The following is an 11,521-nucleotide window of genomic DNA, read 5'->3' as shown; positions in this document are numbered from 1 at the left end:
ACCACCACCACCACCACCACACACAGTCTCCCTCTGCAGCAGGCAGACTGTCTGGATGTTTTCCAAACGGGAATCATCCTTAGAGACGCTGGCCTTTACTTACTAGTGAAAGAGCAGCAGGAGATGAGAGGAAGGCCGGACAGGAAGAAAGAGTGGAAGAAAAAAATGAGGAGGAGGAGGAAGAGGCCTTTGAGAACGTGCCACAGCAGAGTGCCACATACAGCCTGTGTTGTTGTTCCAGCTGTACTGAGCTGACGAGAGAGAGGGAGAGGGAGGCTTTGACTCATCATGGATAACTGACCATTAGTGGTGGATTCACATCTTTGGAATGAGACACTTCTGCTTGCACACACACACACACTGACTCACACTCATTGAAGAATTTCATAAACTAAAATGGCAGTTCTTTCCGTCCATAGCATTCCTTCTGCCACTGCAGCAGCTTCACACACACCGGCCATCACAGGGAGAATATTAAACACTCCCTAAAGCATTCAGTGCTGTTTGCTATTATTGCTGCTTGTACTTATGGTCAGGGGTTTGATTAAAAAAAAAGTATTTCATTTTACTTTTTTTTTCTTCCAGATAACTAAAAAGCAAAAACACAAATCAATCACACAAAACACATTAATGACCACATAGCAAACACCCACAATACATCATGGCCACAAGTTTTGCACAGGCACACTAGTAATTTTATTGTGGAAAAGTGTATCATGATGCTGTGAGATTCTTTCAGTGTTGTATTATGTGGCAAAAGTGTGTTTAGTTGAGCAGTGAATGGGTTTACACTTAAAGAATTAATGCTTCTTTTGAATTTGTGCTGATGAAGACAGATTGTGTTTTTAGGGAAGGAAATAGAATGAGATGAAACTGAATGTGGCTTGTGTTGAACTCTCTCTCTCTCTCTCTCTCTCACACACACACACACACACACACACACAGCACTCAGCCCTTGTCCATCAGAATTTGATCTGGTGACCCTTGATATTGAACTTTTTGGGCATTTCAACAATGGACACACAGTGTTCCTCAATGACACACATGAGTTGTTTTCACTGAAAGTGTGAAGAATGCTGTGTGTGAGAAAGAGAGCCTTCATTTGACATGTTTCTGTGAATGTCAGCATGTGCAGTGTGTGTCTTCAGTGCAGTGCAAAGCAGAAGTAGTTATTTTCAAATCAGCTCTTTTTAATTCTCCAAATGAATGCATGTATAAATCCACAAACAGATTCTGAAACTCAAACACAACCCAACACAAGTTTTTTGGGGGGGTCTGGTTTTCTCAACCATGGTGTTTTTCTCCTCAACAGGTTTGAATAAAACCAGCTCTTTCTCCTGTGAAGCGCACAATCGTAAAGGCGTGGCGTCATCTGGCACAGGTGTTGTGACCGGTGAGTGTGACGTCCTGAAGTGAGAGTCATCAAGGCCCTGTTTGCATCGGTCATTAACAAGTGGTCAGTCAAGACCTTGACTCACGTGGGTCCACAGCTCATGGTTTTTCAGTGCACTATAGCCTTTGATGCGGTAATAAGCATCAACTTTTTTTTTCTTTTTTTTTGTAAGTTTTTTTTTTTCTTTTTTTGATATGCATAAACAATTTTTTACATAAAATAGTTTTATGTATATTCATATTAATAGTCACTGGTTCTCTGTGTTATTTTGTCACAATATATTCAGGGTTCTCCATGAGGAATGTATGCAATACTGCTATAGAATGTGGTCAAAACAGGCTGTGTACAGTATACTTTGGGATTTAGTGCTCAGTTTGGATTTACTGTTCATAGCCGATTTTTTAAAAACTTCTTACATTGTTTTGTTAAATAAGTATCAGATACCAGTGTGAAAAGGTCACGGGGACGTAAACACAGAGGCCACTGAATCAGCGTTTACTTGTTCAGTCAGACGAGGATGAGTGGAAAGAGACCAAAAATTGTAATTATTTAGGATACGACCACTCAAGCTCTGCTCGTATAGCTAATAACGGCTCACTGTTCCTCCACTGTCTCGAATCCAAAAGATCTGATTCCATGCTGATTGTGCAATCTCAAATGAGATAAAAAAATGTGATCTTTTGCTGCAGTCTGAATGTAGCCAAAGTGTGGTAACACAAATAGATTTGAGCTATTTTTATCAATCAATGTTTATGTAAAAACAGTGCTTTTTGTCTTTTTGTCTAGTTCTTCCTTCTCAGCCCCATTACATTAAAGCTGAAGAAATCACTAATTCAAGTATCCGTCTGTCTTGGCACATGGGCTTTGGAGGAATTTATCCCATCAGCCACTGCATTGTTCAGGTACCTGAAAAAAAAAAAAAATCTTTCAATAGATCAATACCAGAATGAGTGATTGTGTCAAAATGTGTGTGTGTTTGTTTGCATCATTTGACTTTGACTGTTTTGTGAGTCAGAACCCTTTCCCTACACACACATGCTGCTTAATCATGCTGTGGAGTATCACATTTCACACATCAAGAGAGGCCCGTTCCACTCACTACTGAGGCCCAGTTCCCCATGTTCTGGGGCCCTGTTAGGACGAGTGTGTGTGTGTGTGTGTGTGTCATACACTCCCCTTTGCCTGAGCACCACCCCAAAGTGCCTGGTTCTAATAAAAACAGGCTCTTGTGTCTGATCCCACACCCCTCCTCTGTTCCTCAGCTCCACACAACCCAACGGTACAAACTGAGACTAAACACACAAACCTGAGGAACCGACGGATAGTAAAAATGGAAGAAAGAGAGCAAAGGAAGAACCAGAAAAATGTTAACAGAACTCAACTGACATGAGAGAGAGAAAGAGAGAGAGAAATAAAGAAAGAAAGAAAGAAAGAAAGAAAGAAATCATTGCAAATCTATTACAGTTTAATCAGGGGTTTGGCAGCCATTGAAAGCTTTCATGTGTGTGTGTATGTATATCCGGGTTATATTTAACCCCAGTCAAAAGAAAAAAAGTTTTGAAAAAAGACTGGATATATATAATATATTTGGTATGTATACAGCATATTGCAATACTTTTGCTCAGTGTAGGAAGAAAAATATATAAAATTTTACAAATAGTATTTGCTGTTTTATGCTTTAAAATGAATTAACATAATTAACGTCTTTTCCCCCGCATCCTTTGGCTAGCATTACAGTAAATGATCACACTCTCTGAACTGACAGAGCTGCTGACTGTTAATAAATGATAAATGAAAACAATTGAACAATTTGAAGTTTAGCCCCAGTTATACTGTAATTACTGAAAAACTGCATGGCTACTCATTTTATTTTTACTTTTTAATCATTACCGCCCCCCCCCCCCAAAAAAAAGAATTAAAAAAATTTTTAGAAACATGCATCTAATTTTCCTTTTTCAGCAATTTGTTCTCCTCTGAATTGAAGTACTGTAAATGATCTAGAAGGAATAGGGATATCTGTCAGCTCAAGTCCAGAAATGCTTCGGGTTATTGTGAATGCTGGTCTGAGCTCGTTTAGATAAACGGACCGGTCATGGGGGAATTCAGCAGCGCGGTGAGTCAGTGACCAGCGCTGTTCACTCTGTTTATTGACTCCGCTCTGAATCACAGAGTCCTGACTCACGTGTGACTCTTCACTCCAGAATGAATCCTTCACCATTATCAGGAAAAACAGCTTCTCCGTTCAGCTTTGAGCGTTATGACACATCTGCTCTTCTGCACCGCAGCACTGAACCATTCATGAGTCAGTTCTTTCATTCACCCGATCACACTACATTAGGATAAACATTATAACTCTGTGTGTATTATTGTGCAGACGTTTGAAGTTTGTGTTGATGGGAGTTTTTTGCACAGTTTTAGTGCTGCCTCAGGGAATGTGAGGAAAACAGAAAAGATGAGACACGTGTATCTAGTCGTACATTTATAGATCATATATTACAATTCCCTACCTCTGTTATTTTATTCAATTTGCTTACTGTACACTGTAAAAAATTATTCACTATATTTACTCAATAAAATTGTTTCAAAATATTACAAGCAATATTATTAATTAAATTTAACACATTAGAATTAATTAGAATTAATCAAATGAGATGCTTACAATTAACCATTCAAAATGAGTAAAATAGCATGAAAAAATTAAGTAAAATTTAAACAAAAATATTGGTTTCATTGGACAAAAAAAAAGTGCTAATGAATACTATGCTATGCATGCCAGACCAGTAGTTGGCGATCAAGAAACACCACGCAAAAAACGTAATACGCATGCACATGACGTCACCTTTTTCACAAATTCAGTTTTGGTTGTTTACATGGAGATGATACAGGCATCGTGTTCAAAAGCTTGTCTCTCCAGGGGGGCTTTTAATTGGAAAAAAAAAAAAAAAAAAAAAAAACACTAGGCTAAAGAATTCTATGTTATGCATGCCAGGCCAGTAGTTGGCGATCAAGAAACAACCCACACAAATGTAATATGCATGCACATGACGTCAACTTTTTCACAAATTCACATTTTTGTTGTTTACATGGAGATGATACAGGCATCGTGTTCAAAAGCTTGTGTTTTCAGGCCCCCAAAACAGAGTTATTGAAGACACCTGATGTTGACAAACAGAATCACTGAAGGAGAAAATCTTAATTTTTTGGTTACCATTACGGTGGTCAATGTTTGCTTTAGTTGGGCTCTTGACCCTTGACTTTTTAAGAATAAGTTATGTTTTGGCTGTTGTAATTAAGTTATAGCAGTTAGACAAGCCAAGAGTAAAGATGATCAGGTGGTGTTGGTTATGGTTTTACATAATCATCTTTTGGCCTGAATCACTGAACTCATTTAGAGCCTAATCTCTGAGTTATAATAACATTCATTATATTAGCCCTGTGATTCTACAGTAGAACATCTGGAATTTTCAGTATAATCAAGAGTTTTTTATTTTTATTTTAATAATCTTTTAAAAATCTCTCTGATTATGCAGAAAATTCCAAACTTTACACTGTCCAATTATAGGATGGCTGTAATCAAGGTAAATCCAACTCAGAGGTTCAGGTCAAATGATGATGTCAAAATATAAGCAACACCACCTGATCTCATTTTCTCTTGGCTTGTCTAGCTGCTATAACTCAGCTAGACGCAGACAAAAAAAAAACTGTTAAAAAAATTCAAGGGTCAAGAGTCTAACTAAAGCCATCAGTGACCACCATAATTGGTAACCTAAAATTTAGATTTTTCTCCTTCAGTGATTCTGTTTGTTAACATCAGGTGTCTTCAATAACTCTGTTTTGGGGCATGAAAGCACAAGCTTTTGAACACAATGCCTGTATCATCTCCATGTAATCAACAAAAACGTGAATTTGTGAAAAAGTTGACGTCATGTGCATGCGTATAATGTTTTCGCAGGTTGTTTCTTGATCACCAACTATTGGCCTGGCATGCATAACATAGTATTCATTAGCATAGTGTTTTTTTTTTTTTTTTGTCCAATGAAACCAATATTTTTGTTTGAATTTTACTTAAATTTTTCATGCTATTTTACTCATTTTGAATGGTTAATTGTTAGCATTTCATTTGATTAATTCTATTTAATTCTAATGTCTTGAATTAATTAATAATATTGCTCGTAATATTTTGAAAATAATATAGTGAATCATTTTTTACAGTGTAAAGTGAAAAAAAAATGAATATGGTAAGTAATGAAAATAATGAACTATTCTGACGTATACTTACAATTATACTTTTTATTTGAAAATATATACTATTGTTTGTTTTTCACTTTACATTAATGAGAATTGAGAGGCAAGATATGCTCATGCCAGAATGATTTATTTAGCATTATTTATCAGAATCATTTATTTATTTTTAATATGACCCTAGACATTGAGTTTCTCTGAGATTCACACTTTGTTTTTGGCTGTTTTATTTTTTTATTTCTGGCTTACACTTGTGTGCAACCTGAATTCAATGGAATTCTGGTAATCATTTTCAGTCACGCGCCAATAAAGCTTTTGTTGGTTTTTAAAACCAACTCTTTCTTTCCTCTCTGTAGTTTTTTACTGTAATTCCTACAGCCGAGAGTGATTTGAAGTAGTATAACTGCGGGAGGGTGGTTTGTTTTCTGTCAGTGTTTGATGTTTGTTGCATCGGCAGCATGTTTCTGGTGCAGAGCAAGCTGTTTTCATGTGTCCCGCTGCGTGTCTCCAGCTGGAGATTACTTTATTCAACAGAAATACGTGTGTGTGTGTGCCAAAGATCAGCTCAGGAAGACTGCAGACTACATGCTTATGTGTTTATGTATTATAGGAATATTCTGGCCTCAGTATAACTTACAGGAGAAGTGTGTCTTTTTTCTCTCATGTCACACATGTAAACCTGGTAACTTACCAACAAGAAATGTGACAAAAATTTGTTTACACGCAAACTTGTAAGTCATATTTTATGCTGAATATTCCTGCATTTAGTCTGACACCAGCACAGGATCCTGGGGAAAGGGGAAGTGATCGCTTCTTCTTCGTCCTGAACAGAAAGTGAATGTCACACATTTCACTCAAATTATCAGTGGTCGTTTCCCGTGTGTCAAAACACCAAACATTCTTCTTGCCTCATTTCTTAAAATAATTTTCCAAAAGTAAATACTTGAAAAAAGTCAGCACACTCTCATATGCAAGATAAAAGACATTTACTGAAGAAACAAGGCACCAAGGCAACAAATAATAAAAAAAAATGTCCACAGAAACAAGATGGCAATTCAATATACTGATTGTTTGTACAGTGAGATTTGCTGAAGTGTGAACTGAAAAAGAGTTTCTCTATTTTAATATTTTGAATGTATATTTGCAAATAATGAAAGGGTTTGATAGTTTAAAAATCTGTTCCATGAGGCCCCTAGGAGATCTTCATCCCTGTCATAGATGTCACTAAAAAACATTTTGTTAAATATCTTTCAGGTTAAAGCTTCTGGTGAAGACTCTGATGAGTTCATCTCCAGTCAGACGGTCAGCGCGCCCGTCACCAGCTGTCTGATCTCAGATCTGGAGGCCTTCAGCCGCTATGATCTCAGACTGGCCTGCCGGAGCAGCGAGGGCATCTCCAACTGGATGGCCTGGATGAGCGTCAGCACCAGTGAAGGAGGTAAGCACCTCTTCTCAAAGAGAGCGAAGGGACATGCTGTGCTGCTGGAAAGATGTGTGAGGTCTGTCTCTGCTAAACTCTGAACGAGACTGTCAGTTCAGAACGAGCAGGGAAGCAGAAAGACAGAGGAGTGTATGGTGATGTGCATTAGAGATGGGAACTGACAGCAAGGAGCAATCATGAATAAACAAGATGCCCTTTCCTAATGCACACTTCATCCTGAGGCCTGGTGGTTATTGTGCGCTGTGAGGCATTCAGGCCGCTCTGTAGGTTTGGGTGTATGTTTTCTGTAAAGGTTCTGGTCTGGCTGTGTTCACATCAGCACTGCGCGTCTGTCCGGCAGGACTGTGCTGGAGCTGTAGTAAGTTTTTCCATGCCAGATTACTCAAGGAGTGTTTGTAGGAGAGAGTGAGGTGGGTGCTGGGTACTTTCCATAAATTGGCATGAAATGTCTCTTGGAAACAAGCGGCCGTGAGCGAGCTTTAACACACGCAGACGGTGAGAAACGGAGACACAGCATGATACCGTGAGCACAAGAAGAATCTGAAGCTCCGTGTAAATATACAATTGTATTCCTTTAAATGTTGTTTCCTAGTGGTTGCTCCTTTCATTTATTCATTTAATTTCGACTCTTTTATGTAAAGGGGAAGCATTCCAGTTTTTAGTGTTACAATACTTTTTCATATCCCAGCTTAAAACACAGATCCCACAGTAAAGAGCCAATCCTATATTGATTCTTTTGTAAAGTGTAAACAGTTCATAATCAGAACACTGGTCTGTTTGTCCAAGCATCCCAGTAACATTCGCTCACTGGAGTGGACTTTTTACCTGACTAATGACACACATGGAGTCTTACAAAACGAGTCATTATTCATACCATTTGGTAACACTACTGGAAATATTTAAGATCTGTCTTACTTTTGATCGCAGACTTGACCAATCACAGCACAGGAGAAGCATGTCTAGGTCTAGGAGGTCAAGTCAAGTCAAGTCACCTTTATTTATATAGCACTTTTAACAATACAGATTATGTCAAAGCAGCTTTACAGTATTAAATGGGAAAATATTGTGTCAATAATGCAAAAGGACAATAATGCAAGGAGGTCTGCTTCGCCTGCCTAGCTGGGGCTTAAACACTTAACTTTCAGTAATTTATTGATATGTCTGCACCGACACCAGATGAGAAGAAAACTTGACCGGAATTAAGCTGTTGAGTTGCTACTGAGCTGCTTTACTGTTTAATCACATCTTGCAGCATCGACACTGTTATTGAACTGAACTGAATCAACAATGAACTGACTAAAGATGAATAATAAGATTGCTGCCTATTGCCTACAGCTGATCGATTAACCTCACACTGTCATTGATCTGAACTGACTTGAGCGGAACAATATCTCTGCTGTCTTTCAGAGCCGTCTCCATAGTTGAGTTTCATAGTTTCCATAGTTAGGTTTGCCAAAGTGTGGGGTATGTAAAGTGAGTGGGGCGACAGCAGTTTCCCACACTGCTCTAAAAGCACTCCGCTCCAACTCCACTCCAGGTCTCCATTTCCCCCAGCACTCACATCTGCTCTAGAGCACGAGGAGTGGGACACAAACACTGTGTGTATTGGTGCTCATATTCAAATGATGGGGGTGAAATGGGTTTGGGATCTCATGTTGTCTTTAAAAAGGTTTCATTTGTGATTCTCTTTCCTTGCTTGTTCTGCTTGACTGGATTTAGTTTTCCTCCTCTTTTCGATCTCCAATGAATAATTGACGTCACCGCTGTGTCAGTGTGTGGGACGGGCGAGACACGGGAAAGATGGAGGAGTGAAGGGGATACTTCAGATTTTCCAGGAGAGGGTTTTTCTGGACAGTGACACAGTGTGTGGCTGTACTGGGCTGTATGTGTTTATACGTGTGTGTGTGTGTGTGTGGGGTGTCGGTGTGCTGCTGTTTTTGCTTTGTGTGTTATTTGCATGTTTTTTATGTTATTCCAGGTTGACGGCACCTCTTCACTCTCAAATGTCTTTTTGTTTTGCTGTCCCTCTTTTCGCTTGTCTTTCAATCTCTCCACAAGAACAATCACAAATGAAATGTGTCCCAAATATGGCTGGGTTACAGTATGTGACAGCATTTACCATGCAGCATTAGAAATGTGTCATACTGTTTACACTGAAGTATATATATATTTGCACAGCGTGGGACTGCATTTAGTTAATACAGATTAGTGTGAATCCCAAACAAGTCAATGCGAGGAATAACTTATTACATTAGCTGTTACATTAATTCATTTGTTTATACTTTTCCCATTTTTTCTTACACACACACACACACACACACACACACATATATTTGATACTTAACTGAGAGCAACACCATGCCACTTGAGCTATAAAAATAGCAAACACAGAGCAATCAAATTTTCATCTGTCACTTTGTCTTTGCACTAATTTGACAAATTCTCTTCAAGAAAGAATTTCCTGCTTTTTTTCTGTCCTCCTCGTTTCATGTAGCAGCTCTGTCTCGTCTGCCCTGACCTTACGTGACCTTTGATTTATTCTTGCCAAAAAAAGAAAGGATGAAATACAGACATTGCACACACTGTGGGAAAAGTGAATGAGGCAGAGAGGATTCTGTGATGGATAGAACAGGAAAAAGAGGAGGAGGGGTTTGTGAAAGAAGAAAAAACATACTCTTTGCTAGTTTCCCAGAGTCCCACATTGCCCAAGGGATGAGAGAACCAGAGAGAGAAACAAAGCTGATCACTGATATCCCAATGAAATTGGTTTGGCATGTTCTGTTTGAACAGATTAACTCAAACCTGAAGTTACATAATCATAATCACACATCGACTCTTCTCCACCAGCATTGGGAAATCTACTTTAAAGTGTTTGCCAAGCTACAATCTACACAGAAGTGAAAGTAGTTCAACTGTAGTCAGGCTAAACTATATTGAATGAGTTCATATCTTTTTAAATATATAAGTGTTAGATTATGTAATTTAAGCTGTATTTTTCTTTTTTCAATAATAATGATGGTTTTTGCATGAATTAAACATCTCAATTGAGGACTAGCATTAAACAGATATATTCACACTGAATAAAACTTGCTAGAATGTAACAGAGAGGAAGGCAGTTATAAATAGCAGTGTTTAACTCTTTCCCCGCTAGCATTTTTGAAAAAAAGTTGCCACTAAAAAGATTTTCACTAAAATTTGATGGCCTCCAGTATATTTTGCTGTATGAATATTTGAATATGCAATACACCAAAATAAAGATCAGAGCCTCTACTTTTAAACCAAAAAAAAATCAGTTTTATTCTAGCTCAAAGCATTCTTTTTTTAAAAGGTGAGAAAATCACATTTTTATCAAAAACTACATCTGGATAATATTCAGTACGATTATCAAACCATAAATCCAGTAAATCGCTTCCATCAACACCTCCAAAGCTTGCACAGACATATACCACTTCCTGGATCAACATTTTACTCTGTAACATTATGCAGTTTTCATTTATATGCTGTCTATTGCTGATGATCGTATTATTTTTCATATGCATCTGTTTACATAAGAGATCGCTCGATTCTCCGTCCTGTTCACGTGTTTTTGTTCGGGGAGGTTTTGTTCTCGTTCAGAAGATGCGTAATAGCGCCCCCGAGTGTATAACAGTGAAAACACTCGTATTTGGTGGGGAAGCGTTTTCTTGTAAAAGACGAGATAACTCGTCAATGGCAGGGAAAGAGTTAACTGGACAAAAAACTCTGCACCACGTACTGGAAAAAGTAACTTATAACTGGAAAATTTACACTATTTTGAAAAATGCTGAGCTATTATCTTTCTCCTGAAAAAAAAAGAAGCACAAGTTAATGTAATTAACTTACTTAATTAGAAATGATACCTTTGGTTATTAGCTAACACTGCTCTCCACATAATACAAGTGACTGTCTGCCACACTATGGCCTCGTACACTTAAATACCGGAGTGAATTCCCTAAATATTAAGTTCCCTTTCATGGGAACTTCGAACTGCGTCCTCTAGGGTTCGCTATGGGGAACGCCTTGTCGTGACCCGTGTCTGAAGCATACATTGAAAAAACACCAACTCGTTGGCCGGCGACAGTTCCCAATCCTCCTGCCCTGCGTATGATGAGTTTTTGGAAATTATGGATCGCGCCACGGCGAAGCTTTACTTGCCGTGGAGAGGGTGAAGAAAGTGACTTCGCAAAGTATCTCGATGAACGTTATTTTTCTGGCCATAACCCTCCAGCTCAGGTGAGCCTTCCTTTCTTCCTGTTTTCCATATAAAGATTGAGAAGGAATGGAAGAGGCCGTTTTTTCCTCACGCATCCATCAATTCCAGCATACGAGTTATGCCAACATCGAGGCGATGCGCAAAAGCGGTTATGAGAAGATGCCACTATAGAGAGACGCTGGCCAGCTATCTCTCTATGGGTGAGACATCCTCT

The 11,521-nt window shown here is 38.5% G+C and overlaps 1 protein-coding gene across 1 annotated transcript in view; it reads left to right on the top strand.

Annotated features, from left to right (window-relative positions):
- Positions 1-11,521, top strand: part of LOC107750107 (tyrosine-protein kinase receptor UFO-like) — a 62,383-nt gene that overhangs the window by 8,528 nt on the left and 42,334 nt on the right. The window contains exons 5-7 of the mRNA XM_016565373.1: positions 1,313-1,393; positions 2,180-2,295; positions 6,890-7,073. Of these exons, the coding sequence (XP_016420859.1) occupies positions 1,313-1,393; positions 2,180-2,295; positions 6,890-7,073 (381 nt within the window). The remainder of the gene's footprint in view (positions 1-1,312; positions 1,394-2,179; positions 2,296-6,889; positions 7,074-11,521) is intronic.

This window comes from Sinocyclocheilus rhinocerous, unplaced genomic scaffold, assembly GCF_001515625.1.
Source record: "Sinocyclocheilus rhinocerous isolate Xijiao unplaced genomic scaffold, SAMN03320098_v1.1 scaffold722, whole genome shotgun sequence".
In the NCBI taxonomy this organism is placed as follows: Eukaryota; Metazoa; Chordata; class Actinopteri; order Cypriniformes; family Cyprinidae; genus Sinocyclocheilus; species Sinocyclocheilus rhinocerous.
The sequence above is the reverse complement of the archived record's forward strand: the minus strand, read 5'-3'. Positions and strand labels throughout refer to the sequence as shown.